At 47.6% G+C, this 21,437-nt stretch overlaps 1 protein-coding gene across 4 annotated transcripts in view; it reads left to right on the plus strand.

Annotated features, from left to right (window-relative positions):
* PDCL2 (phosducin like 2) overlaps positions 1–21,437 on the plus strand; it is a 474,415-nt gene that overhangs the window by 71,223 nt on the left and 381,755 nt on the right. For 3 of the 4 annotated variants that reach the window (XM_078678175.1, XM_078678173.1, XM_078678174.1), the window contains one exon: positions 1,369–1,489. The exons of the other annotated variant lie outside the window; for it this stretch is intronic. In XM_078678175.1, the coding sequence (XP_078534301.1) occupies positions 1,369–1,489 (121 nt within the window). The remainder of the gene's footprint in view (positions 1–1,368; positions 1,490–21,437) is intronic. 4 annotated transcript variants of the gene reach the window in all.

The raw sequence follows: 21,437 nt of genomic DNA on the forward strand, positions 1-21,437 counted from the left end.
GGAGAGGAGTAAGGGGGGAGCCAACCCACAGCACAGTCTAATCACCGGTGCCCAGCTCCTCAGCAGTGCTGTAGAAGAGTTCTTGCAGCCCTCAGGGCGTAGATGGGGCAAAAGCAGTCAAAAGTATACAGGAAGTGTGCTCCCTCCAGGCCCTGAACATTTTTTCAGCCAAAGAGGTGTAGGAATCCTGCTCTACCAACTATCCTGGCTGGAATGGGGAAAAGAACGATCTAAAACGACCTATAAACGGGCAGTAGCGACGTGCGTAGCCCAATCCTACCAAAACCAGCCCAATTGGGCTATGCACGTCGAAACCTAGTGAGGGGAAAGTGAAACTAAATGACCCAGCGCTCTCGGCCGATTAGGGAGGCCTCCGCGCTCAATTTCAATGAAAAACAAGCCCGCCGGGGGCGGGGCGGTACCGGTGAATATTGTTTCTATTATTATCAGCGTTACAATGAAAAGACCCGCATCGCGGGTAAGGTGCATTTATTTCCCGGCGTTCGAGAGTCAGCGAACACCTCCCAGGAACGGGGGAAGCGCTGACCGCCTAACGCTCGCGCGCTACAGATCGCGCTTAACAACACCGGGCAACGGGCTTCTCGCGCACCCCCGAAGGCAGCGGGGTGGTGCGACAGCGACCCGGTGCAAACCAAGGCAAAGCCCCACATAAACACAACACGAACACACGTATTAGCAAGCGCTAAAGCGGCGCACTAAAAGAAACATTAGCATCACAATGTAATCAAGTTGCAAGCACATAGCACAATAGCAAGGCAATCAAAAGTTACTTAACTGGCTGCGTGAGCAGCAAAGAAAGAGGACGATATCCGGTATCACCTGGCTCTTAAGGGCTATTGCAGGAAGTGATGTGGTGTTTGCATCATGGGAAATGTAGTTTTGTTTTGATATGCAAAGATTTCATTTGCTGCTGTGTGTGGCATTAAAATGAAATAAAAGCATAATACGAAGCCTCCGGTCCTATAATAGAATCCAACTGTATCTTGTTTGTTGTTCTTGACAAACAATAGGAATTCTGTCTTGGTTCAATTAAGCTTCAGGTAGGCGCTGGTGATGTACACGTGGTGTTTGAGCCCTTGGATGCCTGAAGCAGAGAAGATTTTGGAGATGACAGGAGACAGTATGGAACCTGGTGTACTTCACATGTGATAGGAATCTTTTGTGACATGCGGTTCCATTGTGAACAAACTGGTATTGGTTGGAAAGACAGGGGGGGAATCAGTGAAGTACCTAGCCGGTGAAACTTATTTGCTACTGAAGGGCGCATGTAAAGAGTAAATATTGTATAGTGTTGGTTTTTCATGAAGGTGAATGTTCTAATTCAAAACATTTCACATTTATACATAGGATCCCAATGAAGATACTGAGTGGAACGATGTATTGCGTGACTTTGGGATCATTCCTCCTAAAAAAGAGGAAAAGGACGAAATTGAAGAAATGGTATTAAAATTACAGGCAGACGCAACAGGTAACACAAAGAACACATACACGTGCTACTTATACCCAAGTACTGCATTTCCAGCTACATCTGTTACCATATAGTTTTTTTCCTTAATATTTCACTTACCCAGATAGACGTATGCCCATTGAAAAATTCATTTAACTCCAGAAAGAGGGTTAAATATTGAACTATCCTCAGGAATTTACCATCCCAAGAAATCAGCATCAGGCTGTGTAACTGATGAGATGTTTTCATTGCAAGCTAATTTTAATTTAAAGTAATGTGCAGACATTTATGGGAACGGCACATCAACATTTGTCAGTTTCCACGCATACCCTATACCTCATTGTAGATTTCATCTGGATTTATCAGTCGAATGTCCTCGGCTAAAAGTACAGGAATTAAAAACCTACTTGCCAGTATCAAAATTACTAATGGGCCTTGATTCTGGCTGGCCTGAGTGTATAAGTCCTTTGTCATTCTCCAGAAATAGGTAATTTTCACTCTTAATATTATATACCTTGGGGCTGCTATACTGATTCAGACCCCCCCCCCCCCCCCATGATTTTGCTGCTTTTTGGTGGATACATTTTGCACCCAAAAAAAGCAAAATTTAAAGTCCAAAACGTCAAACTTCGCTGTATTTTTGCGGTAGGCAGAAAATGTACATGTCACAAAAATTCTGCCCTTCCTGTGCTCTGTCACTACTGGAGACTGCGCAGTCACAATCTGTAACCTCAGAGAGTCTCCAGCTGCACATCCCCTGGAACCGAGGGGTGTCTGGCACCATCGAAAGCAGATTGCGATATGACACCAGCAGTCGTATCCGGCATGACTCACGAGTGGGAGGGGCGGGGGGGTGGAGGATCAAGTGGTAAGGGGGTAGCACGGTGGTTTAATTTAATGATAAAACAAATTAATTTACCTTCCTGCCGGCGTGGTCCCGCGTTGTCTCTGCTCCTCTCCTGCTCTCCTGCCTCCGGCAGGAACAAGAAGCAGGCAGCCAGACTCCCACCCCTAAGCCAATCACAACGCTGTAAGCAGCGTTGTGATTGGTCGGGACGCCGCCCAGCCAGGGGGTAATGCCCGCCCATGTTCTCCACGTAGGTTGCATTGCAGCCTGCATGGAGAAGGACAGAGTGCGCATGACCGGTTTGGTCCGCCCCAGAGGGCCGACCAAACCTGTCATGCGCTCTCAGGAGTGGGCACACCACTCCTCCCCTGCCCATCCTTGCCTGCAGAGCAGCCCCGCTCACTCGCAACCAAACCCTTCTGCTTTCCCACAGTGCAAGAAGCAGAAACATAAAAGTGGTAGTTATTACCATTTTATGTTTCTGCTTGCACTGCGAGAAAGCAGTGGGGCGACACTCCTCCGCCCTAGTGAAGGAGCTGCCTCTGGAAACCTGGGGCCTCCTTTATGGGGCCGTGCGTCACTTTTACGCCGCCGGTGCGTCACTTTTTGTGACGCACCAGCAGCGTAAAAAATGTGCCTTGTTGCACCATATTTACACAGTGACGCATCTAGGTAGATGCGTCACTTTGTAAACCCCTTCCGCTACATTATACCTACGCCAGGTATAATGTATGCAGGGGGGGGCGTTCTGACGCAAGACAGGGTCATAGAAGTGATGCCGTGAAATCTATAGGATTTCACTGCGCCACTTCTAGGACACAAATGAGTCAATTTCTCTGACGCAGGCCCTTTCACATGGGGCTTGCCCCATGTGAAAGGACACATTGCTGGAGTTGCGTCACTTTTGTGACACACTCCAGCAATGCGTCACTTTTGCGCTATACAGATACGTCAGAAATACTGACGTATCTGTAGGGTAGGGAAGGTGGACTAATGACTTGTGCCAAGTTCACACTATTAAAAAAATGCAAAATAAAAAGAGGAGACGTGGGAAGAGATTAGGGTCAAACAGGAGACAGAGGGCAGCAGAGGGAGTGTGGCCAACCAAGGGAGAGGAGTAAGAAAGTGCAGCATAGGGTGTGGGGGCAGGAGTGAGGTGAAAGCTCCTTCAGTGTCAGCAGGAGACTGGCCGGAGGCTAATTGCATAGAAGGGGGCACCGTGCATTTTAAAGGCAGGCGCCAGAGGAATATAACACCTCTGCTGCCTGCTAGCCTGTTGCTCACCCGCCTTTTACAGGTTCAGCTGCAGCGCAGAACCAGTAAAGACGGGTCAGGTTTGTTTCACTCCAATTTTGCAGTCATTTTTGTAAAAACTGCAGATTTTTCCAGAATTGCTGATTTTGTGCTTTGTTTGCAAATCACAAAAGTGCAATATCATGGAGGATTCTGACTGAGCGTTTTGCTGGCTCTACACTCAGGATGCATTCCCCGCTTATCTTAACCTCTAAGTTTCGGACATCAAATTGATCATATACTAATTTGCAATTGGTTGAGAAGGAAACTCTTTTGAATTCAATATTGTGAGGCATCATATTTCACTGTGTGTAAGAACAAATTAAGGTAGACTGTAGGGCAGATAATTTCATATTACAATTTGTTATACTCTCGGTCTCTTCCAATACATTTAACAATGTACACGTTGTTGCGCAGTTAGAAATTAACCACAAAAAATGTTTAGACATGTATTGGCAAAGACACGGAGTCCTGCCTTTTTAATGCAAGTACTAAGATAGTGGCTTTTCCACTGCCTGTTGGTAAGGCATTGTTGAAAAAAAGGTAAAAAGAAAATAAAACACTGGAAGAACAGTAAGCACTGATCTTAAGGTATTTTGAAAATGAGTACTGAATTCAATATATTTATTCTTTGTAAATGGCATGGTTTATTTTTAAATTTCATGCAAGAAACTAAACAGAATTGAAAAATTCTGCTGGCTGTTTTTGTTAGGCCTGGCTCTTTCTGCAGGGTCATCCCCCAACTTTTTACCTTCCCCGCTTTTATGGAGGCTTTAGGATTCTGGGCACTTTGCCACTGCTAATCAGTGCTAAAGTGCATGTGCTGTCTCCTCTAAACATGGTATAATTGGTTTACTCCTCTTTACCTTATTTGATTTACTTGTAACTCCCTTGTAGAGTGGTATCCCATATACCCAGGGCCTGTAAATTAAATGCTACCAGCGGGCCTGCTGCACTGGTGCCATCCATAGAAGTAGTCTTTTAAACCCCTCTCAGGCCTGCCACGGCAGGGCTTGGGTGCGCAGTTTACTGCCACCTTGATGTGGCAATTCCCCTTTTATTACACATAGGTCAACCCTAAGGTAGGCCCTAGTAAGCCCTATGGGCAGGGAGCTGTGTCAGTAAAAGGTAAGACATGTGCCTTTATGAGTGGCATGTACTGGTAGTGACCAACAGGCTATTTCGTTTTTCACTGCTGTGAGGCCTACTCCTCTGATAGGCTTGCATTGGGATTTCCCTCATATATTTTTTAAGTTGTAATTCCTGATCACGAAGGAGTGGCATTGCTATGTTTTGTATGTTTAGAATAGTGGTGATAAATCCTGGTTACTGGTGTAGTTGGATTTTGCACTACTATTTTAGAAATGGCACTTTTAGAAAGTGGGTATAGCTCTGTGCTTATGACTCTTTGTGCTTTACAGCCTGACTCTAATACACATCTAGGGCTGGGTGACAGCTGCACTTGGTGCATACTTTCTAGACAGCCACAACACAGGAAGGGCTGGGTGTGACAGTGGTTACAGCTGCATTTATCTGCTTGCTGATGGTCTTCCTCAGCTGGGAGAGGTTGTTCACACTTTACATTTATATAGGTTGTGTCTGGCCCTCAAACAAAGGGCTAATTTACCCCCAATGACATCTTGAGCCTGGGATTGTTGCACACTTTTATGGGTTCCTTTGAAGTCACCTCTTGATCAAAGACATTTTGAGTGTAAGTAAAGGGGCTTTGTCGCAATGTTTTTAGACACTGTGTGGACTTGTAACCATGCACTGCTGTCTCTAGAATCTGCTCAGAAACTTGCCAGAGGACTGCTGTGATGCCAAAAGGAACCATCGTATGGACTACTTGATTCTTGTGCTGGCCTGCTGCTTGCTGGGCTGCTGGAGGGACTGCCACTCTGCCAAATAACGTTATGTGCTAGCCTGCCTGCCTGTTCCTTACTTAGTGCACCAGTGTTCTCCTAGGGCATGCTGGCTGGCCCCTGTTCTCCACAATCTCAGGGCCAGAAAAGATTGCCCCAAGCAACTCTGCTGTGGGGCTCTATCCCCTGAGAGTCCCAGTCAAAAAGAGTTTAGAGGGCATGCTCTTATTCAGCGCGGGGTGAGCGCTGTTTATTGCACTCTTTAAAGTACACAAAAGCGTAGTGAGCATTACTCCAGGCTCCGCAGATAACCCAACGGAGCGCTTTCACCTTCATGAATGTAGGCCGTGGTCCCCCTCACCAGAAAGACCAGATCAGGCAGCCGCTCCTTCTCCTTCCTCGTGGCCAGAGCCTGGAACGCCCTCCATCTCCACCTCAGACAGACTACATCTCTCCCCATCTTCACAAGAAACTTCAAAACCTGGCTCTTCGACAGACCCCCTCTTTGATGGACTGGAACCTGTGAAACCCCCCTCCCCCAGCGTCTTGAGACATTCTCGGTGAATAGTATCGCTTATCAAACGTGTGATTGATTGTAGTGGCAAGAAACTCATGTGGGGCACTTCCTACTTTCTAAAAATAGCAGCATGTGTGTTTTTTAACTCGTCTTCCCCCCAGCTAGGAAAACCGCGACGTGCAACCTCCGTGAGGATGTGCTGTGCTGGAGCACCATCCCCCTGCACCAGACATCACCGCCGGCTGTTCAGAACCCCCCCTGGCGAGGCCACCTCTGCATTGAGAGACGAGGAGAGCAGAGTTCGCCAGTCACAGTGCTGAGCAGTGGACGCTGCCCTTGAGAGCCGTGATCAAAACTCTCCCTGCGGTGCTGGCCCTAAGAGGTATGGTGGGGCTACGGAGGAGACTCCACCATACTGTATTTCTTTGCGGACGGCCTGGTCTCTTTTTGAAAAAAAAGAAAGGCTGAGCTTTCACTGTTAGCGGCTGCACCATGCACTCGCGGGCTACTGCACTTAATCCTCTGGAGGCGAGCAAGAGGGACTGAACAAGGTCTCCCCGCATGATTGTGCCAGTCGGTGCCTTGTCCCCCATTTTCCCCTGTGGTGACAGGACCAGGGGGACATTGATCGCACTGGCACACAAGTGCCCAGTTTGGGTCTTGGGGAGCCTTTCTGTTTTCCTGCTCCAAGTTGGGAGAAGTCCGCCAGGGTTGGCCCCACCTGGGGATCGCGGGAACTGTTGCAACCATCACCGGTAAGCCCCTATTGATTGGGAGTGTATTTTTGTCTGCATTTCCCCAGAAGGGGCTCCTCACTTTACCATAGTACATTTAGTAGGCGCGCGGGTGTCCCTCTGCCCTCCAATGTGATTCATAAATACTCTTGTTTCAGCTGGGCTCACTAGAATCTACCATAACCCTGTTAGTAGGACTGCAGATGTGCTGGGCCCTACATTGTTATGGTTATATGTGGGATTCATGTTATGTTGCTAAACCAGTCTGCATTGCCTGCAAAGTATTTATGGTTTGTATGTGGATACTTTATGATCCATGTACTTATGGTGATATTTGAGGATTTGCATTTGTCCTCTATCTAACTGGCATTGCATGCACTGATGTTATGACGTATGTCTTTTTGATTCTTGCATTGTGCTGGATAACAAGTACTATCTAAGGATTTGCATAATATGCATAGTATTTATGATTCATGTTGTTTTGGTCTATCTTATGTACAAAATACTATATTTTTATATAATCCTGTGAGGAGTCTCTTTTGTGGTGTATTCGATGGGCAGATTCACAGAACTAACTTAATACAAAATCCTAAACGTACTACTTTTGGTATTCACAGAAGGCATTTAGTAGTAGTAATGTTAAGATTTTGTCTTAAATCTGTCTTAAGTCTGTCTTAAGTCTGTCTTAAGTCGGTCTTAAGTCTGTCTTAAATCTGTCCTACTATTTTTGTTATTCACAGAAGGCATTTAGTAGTAGTAAAGTTAGGATTTTGTCTTAAGTTTGACTGAAGTTTGACTGAACTTTGACTTAAGACAGACTTAAGACAGACTTAAGACAGACTTAAGACAGTCTTAAGACAGTCTTAAGACTTAAGATCTCCCACAGGGACTGCACTAACGGAGTGGGAGGAGGAATCGCCATCATCCACAAAGACACCCTCAGAGTCTCGACCAACACCGAAGACACCCTCACCACCGCCGAACACATGCACTTCCAGATCAACACCGACCTCAACACAATCCTCAGAGGAACACTCATCTACAGACCACCCGGACCCCGACCACAGTTCAGCGACACCATCGCCGACCTCATCAGCATTCAGCACCCACGCCCTCGCCTCCACGGACTACATCCTCCTCGGGGACCTGAACTTCCACCTCGAGAACAACAACGACGTCAACTCCACAGCCCTAATCGACAACCTCGCCAACCTCGGACTCAAACAGCTCGTGGCGACACCCACCCACGCCGCCGGACACACACTGGACCCCATCTCCGCAAGTCCCCACGTCTCCTTCAACCACACCACCGAACCCCACTGGACCGACCACAGATGCATCCACTTCACCTTCAGGAAACCCACTACGCACCACCACGCTCAACAGTTGCCACGCCGCTGCTGGGGCAAAGTCACCAAGGACCAATAGACCACCACCCTTGCCCTGAGACCACCGGTCGACCCCACCAACCCCGACACGGCCGCCACCAACCTAAAACAGTGGATCAACAACTGCGCCGACACCCTCGCCCCAACCAAGACCCCCGCAACCAATCACACCAACAAAAAAGCTGCGTGGTTCACCGAAGACCTCTGGACCTCCAAGCACACCTGTCGGAAGCTGGAGAAGAAATGGTGCCGCGACCTTGCACCAGACAGCTACAGAGCCCACAAGAATGCCACCCGCCAACACCACCAACTCATCAGGACCGCCAAGAGGACCGCCTTCAAAGATCGCTTAGACAACAACGCACACAACTCCAAGAGCTCTTCAACATCGTGAAAGAACTCTCTAACCCTAGCTCCAACCCCAACGACATCCCACCCTCTCAGGACCTGTGCGACTCACTGGCCACCTTCTTTCACCGCAAGATCGCCGACATACACCGCCGAGACAACCAGTCCTGCGACCTCCACCCGCACCAGCCGTCTGACCACCTGGACCAACGTCCGCGATGAAGACACCATCAAGACCATGAACTCCATACACTCCGGATCCCCATCTGACCCATGCCCTCACCACATCTTCAACAAAGCCAGCGCAATCATCGCACCCCATCTCCGGAAAACAATCAACTCTTCCTTGGAGACAGCAACCTTCCCAGAGAGCTGGAAGCACGCCGAGATCAACACCCTACTGAAGAAACCAAAGGTGGACCCCAACGACCTCAAGAACTTCCGGCCCATCTCTCTGCTCCCCATCCCGGCGAAAGTCACGGAGAAGATTGTGAACAGACAACTGTCCCGCTATCTCGAAGACAACAACATCCTGGACCCATCTCAGTCAGGCTTCCACAGCAACCACTGCACTGAGACCGCCCTCATCGCTGCCACCGACGACATCAGGATCCTGATGGACAAAGGAGAAACAGCCGCCCTCATCCTTCTAGACCTATCAGCAGCCTTCGACACGGTCTGCCACCGCACCCTAACAGCAAGCCTCCATGACGCCGGAATCCAAGAGAAGGCCCTGGCCTGACCACATCCTTCCTCACCGGCAGAACCCAGAGCGTCCGCCTCCCACCCTTTCGCTCCAAGACCACCGAGATCATCTGCGGCGTCCCACGGGGATCCTCCCTCAGCCTGATGCTGGTCAACATCTACATGGCACCACTCACCCACGTCGCGCGACAACATAGCCTCAACATCATCTCCTACGCCGACGACACCCAGCTGATCATCTCCCTCACCGGAGACCGCCAAAGCCAACCTCCACAGAGGAATGAAGGCCGTCGCCGAATGGATGAAGCACAGAAGATTGAAGCTGAACTCAGACAAGACGGAGATCCTCATCCTCGGCTCTGCCCCCTCAGCCTGGGACGACCAAGCAAGTCAACGCAGTTTCCACATCCTGCTTCAACACCCTCCGAATGCTCCGCAGAATTTTCAAATGGATCCCCCACGACACTAGAAGGACCGTCCCCCACGCCCTCATCACCAGCAGACTGGACTACGGTAACGCCCTCTATGCAGGAAAAACAACCAAGCTCCTAAAGCGGCTGCAACGCATCCAGAACGCCGCGGCACGACTCATCTTCAACATCCCATGACGCAACAACATCACACCCCACCTGAGAGACCTGCACTGGCTCCCCGTCAACAAGAGGATCACCTTCATACTCCTCATCCACGCACACAAGGCCCTCCACAACACCGGACCAGTATACCTCAACCACCGACTCAACTTCCACACCCCCACCTGCAACCTCCGCTCTGCCAACCTCGCCATAGTACCTCGCACCCGAAAATCCACCGCCGGCGGCAGATCCTTCTCCTACCTCGCCGTCAAGACCTGGAACAATCTCCCTACGCACCTGCGACAGACCCAGGACCTGCCGACCTTCAGGAGACTCCTCAAGACCTGGCTCTTCGATCAGTAGCAGCCACCCCCCCCCCATCAGCGCCTTGAGACCCCCACGGGTATGTAGCGCGCTTTACAAATTGTATTGTATTGTATTGTACTGGAGTGATGAACTTGTCCATCTCTTTTTCCTATCCACGGGCAACCACACACAGTAGGAATATGTTAGTTAGCAGTAGATATGGGGAAAAGGGAATGAGATAAGATAGAGACACTGAGTATCATCAGTCGGACTCAACACTCTGCTGGGCGCTCAAAGCAACTGGGTCATCATGGATATCCAAAGACAAGATTAGTATCTTTTAGTTTAGTATGTAAACTTTCTTGAAACTTCCATGTCACCCCGCTATTGAAGAAACAAATGAAGGTTTGACAGCACATAGTCAGCATCGTGAAAAGACACAGACATCATTCAACATCAAGAAACGAACCTTTGTCGTCAAAACTGCCATTGTCGATGAGAACTCATCGTTCGCCATCGAGATCTTCGATAACTAGGAATCGAGGTCGAACTCCATCTCCATTGATGTCCACAAAACAATATATATTTGGATCTCCACCTCTTTAATTTTCTCTGTGTGGTCATCAATCTCTTTACATTCATCGCAATTGTCTTCTCAGATGTGTTGAAATTCACCCAGATTTTGTACCACACAATTTACAAATACACCAAAAAAGAGAATAGCGTCTAACAGAGGCTATCTCAGAGACGGTTTATCCAATTACACCAGAGCCTCATCATTCACATTTTAGGCCAATGAAGCCAATAATCCAACTTGAGGAGCAATTCCAACATCCATTAACACCTCTTACAGGTACATGCATCATTGTTTCCGTTTGCGATTCCTTAATTGCGAAAATCAAGGAATCGCAATTAAGGAATCGCAAACGGCAATGCATCAAAAAATCGCAATTTTTTTAGCCATTCCTTATTTTTCCTTAATTGCGATTCACAAATTGCGAATCGCAATTTAGGAATCCCTTCCCATTGATTCCTATGGGCCAAAAGGCCCGTAGGAATGAATGGAAAGACAATCTCAATTTGCGATTCACAATAAGCTAATCGCAAATTAAGATTGCGATTTCAAGGGTGCAGGGGTGTCCAAAGGACACCCTGTTGAACCCCTGAAATCAATCTATGCACATATGTTGTGCACACACATGCCCTAAGGGCATGTGTGTGCACAACATGACAGTTTGAAAAATGCACAAAATTGCATTTTTCAGCTTTTTCGCAAATTACCATGAGGTCCAACCTCATGGTAATTTTTTCCTCCTAATTGCGAATTCGCAATTTGTTTTAGGTGTCATGCATTGCATTTAAGGAATCGCAAATTGCGATTCCTTAAATGCAATCGCATTTTTAGAAATCACTAAAAATAGCGATTTATTTAATTTTGGTTTGATGCATCTCAAATAGTGATTTAGGAATCGCAAACGGCCGATTTTTGAGATTCGCACTGTTTGCGATTCCTAAATCGCTTGATGCATGTGGCTGTTAGTCTTTCACCTAAAATGGTTTCAAGGCAGACATCAATGTTTCCTGCTCTTTCTCCAAAGACGTCTCCACAAAGAACAAGACAGAGATCGTCCCAAAGAGAACTACCTCTCTGTTTATGTTCACAGATGACGCAACGCCACGCCACACATGGCAAATTCACCTGTGGCTTCTCCTTCTCGATCTTTACAAGTGGGTGACATCACTACTTTTCAGGAAGTCCTCATTAGAGTTGCGAAAAATTGAAATATAGCTCTAGATAATCCACAACCAACAATATCTGTTATCCTGGAAACCTAGAAGAATAGAGCGGTCTCAAAGCCTCTTTTGCTCTTAGTTCCAGAACTATTGGAAATAGTTGAAGATGTTTTTTTTATTTCAGCCACTGTAAAAGCAGTGTTGCTTAAAAAATTTAAATCTCCACAGCAGGACGCTGAGTTATTAGGATCAGAACCCGAACCATACTCTTGTCATAGTTACATAAATCAGAAAAAGACTGCTTCAGCACCAGAAAGTACAGCTCCCCCAGAGCATAAGAGTAAATGCATTAATGGTGTTCGAAGAAATGTTTGCAGCACTGCTACCTCACAACTGAAGAATGCAGGTCCTTAGGTGTATAAAAGGGAAATTTGTGAGGGTATGGGTTTATTTATTTCAGGATCTTCCTAAATACTGACAACAAGAGTATACTGAAACTTTACAAGAAAATTAATTGGCTGTCAACCGAATAATTAGTGCTGCGGTGGACTTCACAGAGTTGACGGTAACCAAATATTGCCACACAATATCCATTACACAATCCTCACAGCTACATCTAATCACACTTAAACAAGAGGCACAACAAAAAATTATGAACCTCCCTTTTCGCGGACGTCTTTATTTACCCAACATGCAGTGGAGGAGATGCAGATAATGAAAAATTAGGCAGAAACATTGAAGGCAGTGGGCCTTGAAGAAAAGTGATTCTGCCAGTGTGGGGTTCCAACCCCTCTTTGGCCTTACAGTCAGCAACAGCAACAACAATTCACACAGTCACAGAGATACCCCTAACAATGACACACTTCAAAGCAAAAAACAACTCAGAGGAAATCCCCAACTTCAAGAGGAAGACAATCTTTAAGAACAAGACAGTGAAAATCTCATACCCCCTCCTATGTTCCCCAGTCTAGTGGGGTGAAACGTATCCTTGCATATGGCATGGTGCACTTTAATCTAAAGGGATTAACGGGCATTAAGTATTGTAGATCGTGGATCTTTTCTACATTTCAGGCCCATTCCTTTTCCACTCCCACCAAAACCGACTGCAAAACACCAATTATCAGTACTCCCTTCAATCAGAAATCTGCACCACACACATTCTCCAAATGCATGGCAGTAGTGGTGGCCCACAAGAGAGGGATAAGAATATTCATCTGTCCATACTTGGAATACTGGCTTCTAAAAGCTTGCATTTCACAAAAAGTACAAAGAGGTTACATTATGACTGTAAATCTGTTGAAAAGTCTAGGTTTTTAAATCATTTATTAAATGTCCATACCCACTCCAGTTCAAAGAATCTCTTACCTAGGAGCAATGCTGAATGCGATAAACGCAAAAGTTTATACTTCCGAAGAGAGAGTATCTTCAATTCAGGACAAATGCCTTGTCCTCATGTCAAATCTTCACCCTGCAGCAAGAAGGGTTGCCTCTGTGCTGGGGTCAATGGCCTCATGTGTGAACATTGTTCCCAATGTGAAGCTGAGAATGAGACCTCTTCAGCAATGCTTGGTGAACCAATGGTCACAAAGGGAAAACAATTTGGAAGACAAATTAACTCAAGCAAGACAATCGCTTTCTTGGTGGTGCCAGAGAGAATTTATTGATCTGAACCCCTTTTCAAAAACAAATTCAATACTAATAACAGAAGCTTCCTTTACAGGTTGAGGAGCTCCTTTACAGGACTTTACTGTTCAATGAGAGTGATCAAACAGAGATAGGGACATTTTGTACCACATAAATTATCTGGAGCTCAGAGCATTTCATCTAGCACTCAAAGCCTTCCTCGTGTCTTTAAAGATATCATCAGCCATTCAGATACAGACGGACAACAAACCCACCATGCATTATATAAACCGTCAAGGAGGGAAAGATCACAACCTATGTCATTGCAAGCACAGGCACTTGGGTTATTGGGCTCTATAAAGCAATCTGACTATCAGCAATTCACATCCCAGACAAGATACATGAGCAAGCAGATGTCCTTAGCACATATTATGAAGAGTGTCACAAATGTGTATTAGATGACAAGGTACTAGAGGATAGTTTTTAAGAATGGGAAACTCCTTCTTTGGATCTCTTCACAACAAGAGAAAACAGAAAATACTTAAGATTTGCATCCAGGCTGCAACACAAGGATCCCTATGGAATGACCTTTAGATCAAATGGTTAAAACCATTATTCTATTCCTTTCCACCAATTCTTTGAATTCCAATGGTGATTCTGAAGCATTAAAGAATCACATCAACGATGATACTAATAGCCCCAGACTGGTTGAGACAGTGGCGGTATCCAGACAGGAGGCAGTGATTCAAACCGGATCTCAAATAATAAGACGTCCGGGTCAAATCCGACACCTGACCCTTCCATCATTGAACTTGGTTGCATAGCTCCTGAGCTCAGACAATATGGCCATCTGAATCTAATGCTAGCATGTATGAATATCTTAAAAGCAGCCAAGCGTCGATCAACAAGGACATGTTATGTTTTTAAATGGAAAAGCATTGGGCGTGGCCAAGTAGACTAAGGATGGGGTGGAAGCCATCTGGGGGATCGGAAGCGTTGCTGAGATGGCGGATGCTCTTGATTGCGCTTCGCTGCTATCCCTGTTCAATCCACCATTTTCCTTATGTTGATGAGGCCCCGGACACTGCAGAGGACGGAACAAACAGGTACATGCATCATTGTTTCCGTTTGCGATTCCTTAATTGCGAAAATTAAGGAATCGCAATTAAGGAATCGCAAACGGCAATGCATCAAAAAATCGCAATTTTTTTAGCGATTCCTTATTTTTCCTTAATTGCGATTCACAAATTGCGAATCGCAATTAAGGAATCCCTTCCCATTGATTTCTATGGGCCAAAAGGCCCATAGGAATGAATGGGAAGACAATCTCAATTTGCGATTCGCAATTAGCTAATCGCAAATTGAGATTGCGATTTCAAGGGTGCAGGGGTGTCCAAAGGACACCCTGTTGCACCCCTGAAATCAAACTATGCACATATGTTGTGCACACACATGCCCTAAGGGCATGTGTGTGCACAACATGACAGTTTGAAAAATGCACAAAATTGCATTTTTCAGCTTTTTCGCAAATTACCATGAGGTCCAACCTCATGGTAATTTTTTCCTCCTAATTGCGAATTCGCAATTTGTTTTAGGTGTCATGCATTGCATTTAAGGAATCACAAATTGCGATTCCTTAAATGCAATCGCATTTTTAGAAATCGCTAAAAATAGCGATTTATTTAATTTTGGATTGATGCATCCCAAATAGTGATTTAGGAATCGCAAACGGCCGATTTTTGGGATTTGCACCGTTTGCGATTCCTAAATCGCTTGATGCATGTGGCTGACAGTCCCTGTAGCCCCCACTTGCTCACAGCAGAGCATCCAGCAGTGCCAGGGCTGCAGCAGAGGTGGGGGCCTCGTATGGCCAAAAGAAGTCGAGGCCGCGGGGAAGAGACTCCAACATGGCATGCAGGGGTCCCTGGTGAGAGTGGTGGCACCAGGGCTGTGTTGAACGGCTGGAAGGGGCACCGCATGAGGCAGTGGTTTTGAAGATGGAGCACTGTGGTGTCCAGAGGCATGCCATGGCCCCGCCATGGAGTGTACGGCCAAGCGGAAGTGAGGCCTGTGGCCCAGAAATGAGGCACTGTCAGCCCAGTAGTTTTGGTCCCTGATATGCTCTATGGGGATACACCCTGCACGAAGATGGTGTGGGCCACTGGTAGCAGAGCAGCAGCAAAAGGGATTGAAAGGACTGCAGAGGTGAAGCCATCAACAGCCAACTCGCCACATTCATTGAAGAACACAACATCCTCGACCCCTCCCAGTCCGGCTTCAGAAAAAAAACACAGTACGGAAACCGCCCTCCTCGCCGCAATAGACGACATCCGCACCCTACTGGACAAAGGAGAAACAGTAGCCCTCATCCTCCTCGACCTATCAGCGGCGTTCGACACAGTCTCCCACCGCACCCTAATACGCAGACTCTATGACGCAGGAATCCAGGACAAGGCCCTCGACTGGATCTGCTCCTTCCTCTCCGGCAGGACGCAGCGGGTCAGACTCCCCCCTTTCCTCTCGGACCCCACACCTATCACCTGCGGAGTCCCCCAAGGCTCCTCCCTCAGCCTGACGCTCTTCAACGTCTACATGGCTCCACTTGCCCCCATCGTCAGAACCTACGGACTCAACATCGTGTCATACGCAGACGACACCCAGCTCATCCTCTCCCTATCCAACGAGCCCAACACCGCCAGACGCAACTTTCGAGAAGGCATGGAAGCCGTTGCCAAATGGATGAAAAACAGCTGCCTACAACTAAACACCAACAAAACAGAAGTACTCATCATGGGCCCAAACCCCGATGCCTGGAGCGACACCTGGTGGCCCACCGCCGTCGGAAACCCGCCAACCCCCACAGACCACGCACGCAACCTGGGAATCATCCTGGACTCCGAGCTAAAAATGGACCGCCAGATCAACTCTGTCTCATCTTCCTGCTTCCACACCCTCCGCCTCCTTCGTAAGACCTTCAAATGGATCCCCCTCGAACACCGAAAGACAGTCACTCACGCCCTGGTCACCAGCAGACTGGACTACGGCAACGCACTCTACGGCGGAATAAACAAAAACCTCATCCGCAAGCTACAGAACATCCAGAACGCCGCCGCAAGACTGGTCCTCAACCTGCCAAAACACTGCCACATCTCCCAGCACCTGCGCACACTCCACTGGCTCCCCGTCGAGGCGAGAATCACCTTTAAGATGCTCACCCATGCACACAAGGCCCTCCACGGCACCGGACCAGCATACCTGAACAGCCGACTCAAATTCCACGCACCCCAAAGGACCCTACGATCAGCCCAGCTCTCCTATGCCGTGGTCCCCCGCACCAGAAAGACCAGATCGGGAGGCCGCTCCTTCTCCTTCCTCGCTGCCAAAGCATGGAACACCCTTCCGCTCCACTTCAGACAGACAACATCGCTCCCCATCTTCGCAAGAAACCTCAAAACCTGGCTCTTCGACAGACCCCCTCCTTGATGGAATGGAACTTGCACCCCCCCCCCCCACCCCTAGCGCCTTGAGACCCTTACGGGTGAGTAGTCGCGCTTTAACAAACCCCTGATTGATTGATTGATTGATAGACCGGCCTATTGGAGGAAGTGCACCTGTGGGCTCATAGCCTATATGTTCTAAGGAGGTGGACTTACACTGGGAGCCGACTAGAGGTCGACTGACCTTCTGCAAAGAGTGCCATACCCTCTTGATTGAATACTGAAAGGCGCAGAGGTCTGCCCTACCCAAGTTGTGTGGTGGATTCACAATTAGTATCTCTAGGGCTGTGCGGGCCCTGATCCGCTGGTGGAGCCCAGAGGAACATCACTGGATGCTGCACGCTTTGGCTGTGGGTGAGCGAGCTCTCTTTTGTTCCTAGAGAACTAGTCTGCTTAGCAGAAACAGAGGCGGGGTTACTGCTGGGTGGTATTCCTCTGCGGGGAATATGTTGACAGAGAGCGTTCTGATCTTATCGATACTTAAAACCCCCCTAATTCACAGATGGCAAGAGATGGTGCTCATCAGGGTGAACAGGGTGGGGCACTGTGGCATTGGTGTTCCGATTTCTACCACACACTCTTTGGCGACAACCATTGGCAAAGACAGGCAGGCACTGCTGTCCTCAAATGGGTAAATCGATAGGTTCACCAAACCGAGATCGATCCTGAGCAGGCTGGAGCTGAACATGGCAAGGCACCAGTGGAGGAAGGATTCCCAGGTCCCACAACCTCAATCATGTTGGCTATCAAGGAGTCGCAATAGTCCCTAGCAAAGCAGGCTTAAGCCCTGGTGACGCCTGGTGCGACAATCTTTTTGGTGCTCCCTCTTCCCCCCAGGACCTCCTCCTCGGATTCCCTCACTATCACTCGGCAAAAGTACCCCTCATCTCTCCATAGCCCCTCTCTCACATACATTTCATTTTTTTATAGTGCTGATAAAGGCTGTCTTTCCTAATCCACTCAGCTATCCACATAAAATAAAGATCTGCTCTCTGCAACAGAGATAATAACCCTCTGCGCTACTTAATGCCAAGTCAAAACTGCCACTAGACAGAACACCGATCTCTCTCTCTAGCAAGAAAATTACTCACAAGAGTTATCTTTACATTTTTTTTGCTAGCTTGAAGCACAAGGAACTCTGCAGTAGGTGCTCTTAAATGCTAAGTTATTGCTAAACACTGCACCCCCTCCTGAGTTCAGTGCCCCCCTTCAGGTCAGCGCCCAGGGCAGCCACACCACCATAAACCTGAACCTGTTCACTAGAGGAGAACAGAGCTCACATCTTTCTTTCCTCAGGCAGGAGGGACACAGTCAACAGAGTATTAGAGACTGAAAACCACATTCATAAAGCAGCAGACACTCTCCATTGCTCCAAACTAAGGTCACTGACCTCCAAAAAGTGGTTCATCAGTTAGAGACCCGAGCGGAGGATACAAAACCGCGATCTCAAAAGAACAATGTTAGGGTCATGGACATTCCAGAAGGGTCGGAAGGGCCGCCCCTACACCATTTATCAAGAAGTGGCTTCAGTCCTGGGAAGCACAAGCTGAGGTATCACTGTGCTTTACTGAGATAAAGGCCCACTGATCCCTTTGCTCTGTTTCTTCCCGCCTCGGTGCCTCAGAGGCCTGTGATTGCCCAAATCTTCAATTTTGCAGAGAGGGATGCCGTTCCCAGGGCCTCATGTACAAAAGTGTGGGACTTCCCAGATTACATCCTTAAAGTGTAGCAACAACTCTCCTTTAAGGAGGTCAAACAAGCAGCACACAATGCAAATACAGTATATGCTTCTATTGCCTGCACGCCTCAAAGAGATCTACAAGGATAAGATCCTTTTCTTTGGCACCCCGGATTGTGCATTGGACTGGGTGGAAAAGTAACCCCACATTCAACGTGGCCTCGCCTCAGAAGTCCCCAAAGAGGTTGGAGGAGTGGGACGGGGGGCAGGAGACAGTGGCCATGGCGTGCGTACCAGAACAAAGCACCATCATTCCAAAGATAAGGAGTACATCAATCCAAAGCTCATGAAACCGCTGTCAGAGGGTGCCATTTTCGTGTCTGGTGACAGTCCGAGTAATACCTGATCTGGGTTTGGCAGTTAATCACATAAGGGGATTATTTGGTGTGCGCCTCACATGAATCTTATAGTGTTGAAATAGGGCATATCTTTCTTGCTTCTGCTGGGGTCCGAGGTGGCTACTCAGATTAGTTTTGTGTTTAGGATAACCATTCCATGCATTTGCTCTAGTTTCTTTATGATGGATTAAATAACTAAGAGTTAGTTATGTTCATTAGTGCGGGGTATGTGATCTCATGCAGATGGTCAGTGTGCTTATTAGGTGAGCTATTGTTAGGTTGCAGTGGTATGAGTTTTAGAGGAGGAGAGGTTGTGAAGTTGTAAATGAATTGTGGACTGTCTAAAGAATTATAATAGTAGAGATTGAGGCAAAAAGGTTGAGCTCAGTGAGAGAAGGCATAGAGAGGCAGGAAGGGAAGGAAAGAAAAAAAAAGGAGAGACTAATACATGTAAGAAATATATATAGATAATAGATGAAAACGTTGAAAATGCTGGAGTGAATGTCTCCCGATGTGCACCCTCCAGTTTAGCTCACAGTATTAATTACAAAAGCAAAGAGGGATACATATGGATATGTTTTGATTGGCATGGCACAAGATGAAGGGTGAGGACTGCATCCCCAGATAGTGGAAATGTATTGCTTGCTTTTCTGTGGCTGCAGTTCCAGATATTGAGTTAATCAGGATAACGACTGGGCTTTCTGTAGACATGTAATGAAGACTTTGATAGCAAGCAGGTCGGCTAATCAGGCTTCCTGATCCACTGCCCTTAGTAGCAGTGGTGTAACAAAACTTGAGGGGGCTTCCCTGCCAAGTACATGGAGGGGCCCTCCCTTGCTCCGGATACAGTCAGGAACTCTTAGGCCAGTGGTCTGCTGCCCGTGCACAGTGCCGGGGCCCTGGAGCTCAGCTCCCCTTGCACTGCAGGGGCTGGAGCAGCTATTGTTACGCCACTGCTTGGTAGGTGGTAGGGTTGAGGGTGGAATTGAAGAATTTATTGGGCAAGCTAAAGAGGGGCTTTAGGTGAGGCCCAGTCTTTTGTCTTCTGTAATCACACTTTCAGATGGGCTGATGACAGAAACCTAACACCTTTTTGTGTCACTGTTGTGGGTGCTCCAGGCTGGAGACAGCCCTGCTGTCAGGGACATCACTACACAAAGGCTATGTCTGGAAGAACAGCTTAAAAAGAACATTTGAAGGAGGACTGCTCCAAATCTGTTCGGAAGCACTTTGCATGTGAGTCAAACATAAACATTCTATTACCAGCCTTATTTTCACCTTGCTTTCCGGTTTCCAGCTCGTGGTCAGCTGCAGGTGGCAAACAGATTTCTCTAGCATGGGCATTAGCTTAATGAGTTATTCTACATGCTCAATTTAAAATGTGCACAGGCAAAAGCTTGACTTTTCTGCTTAGTGATGGGACACTGACACCCAAGGAAGACAGAGACGGGCAATCTGGCGGCTCACATAAAAGTTGTAACTACACAAGAACTTCAATCAGGCAGAAAACCAAGGAAAGGGTCAAGGTGAAAATAGTGGGGGTAAACCAAGAGGGCGTAAAAGAAGAGGCAAAGAAAAAGATTCCCTGTCACGGGTGCGGAAAATTGAGGCATTAGAGAAATTAGTGTAAGCTTATAGAGAATAATAATGTCCAGAATCAAAATTTAAATCCACAGACGCAGAATAAAGTGTTAATGAGGCAACCGCAGCAGGCTGTACAGAGTCAATTGCCACCTGCCCCTATGCCAGATTCTGTGAGTCAAGCCAAGTACCGTGTGGACACCAGATTCCGGGAGGGAAGTGGTAAGAAAAATTCTGTAACATAAACAGTTTCTTTTGCAGGATTAATTTTTTGAGGCAGAATCACAATGACGGTGCCTGAGAGGGGGGGAAGAGGAATGCGTACTTGGCGCGTCCTTGCCGGTAGATCAGTTAGGTCCATTTTTAGGTGAACAATATCCAGATTCAGTGGCGGGCGATATATGCGGGGGTGAGGCGGGAAGATGGGGAGGGTTGAAATCAAACAAAAAAAACACTTACCTTCAGGCCGGCAACTTGGCCGGCTCCTGCCTCCCGGTCCGCTCGCCGCCGTCTCCGCCTCTCGCTCCTGGAAGCAAAAACAGGAAACACCCAGGCTCTTGACTCACCTAGCTAATCACAACACTGCAATGCAGCGCTGTGATTGGTCTGAGCGCCGCGGATCAGCATGCAGGCAGGGAATGGGAGCCTGGGGCATGTTCTGCACCGTGCAGAACATGCAAAGTGTGCAGGACAGTTTGGCTGCCCCGAGAGGGCTAGTCAAAGCATCATTGCGCACCATGCAATTGGCAAACTACTCCTCCCCTAACCCGCTCTGGCAGTCAGCCCCGCGCCTCCCCGCACCAGGAAAGGAATACTAAAATTATAATAACAGTAGTTATTATTATTTTAGTTTTCTTTAACTACTGCTTAAAGAGTAGTGGGG

The sequence above is a fragment of the Lissotriton helveticus genome, chromosome 2_2 (genome assembly GCF_964261635.1).
Source record: "Lissotriton helveticus chromosome 2_2, aLisHel1.1, whole genome shotgun sequence".
NCBI classification, from domain to species: domain Eukaryota; kingdom Metazoa; phylum Chordata; class Amphibia; order Caudata; family Salamandridae; genus Lissotriton; species Lissotriton helveticus.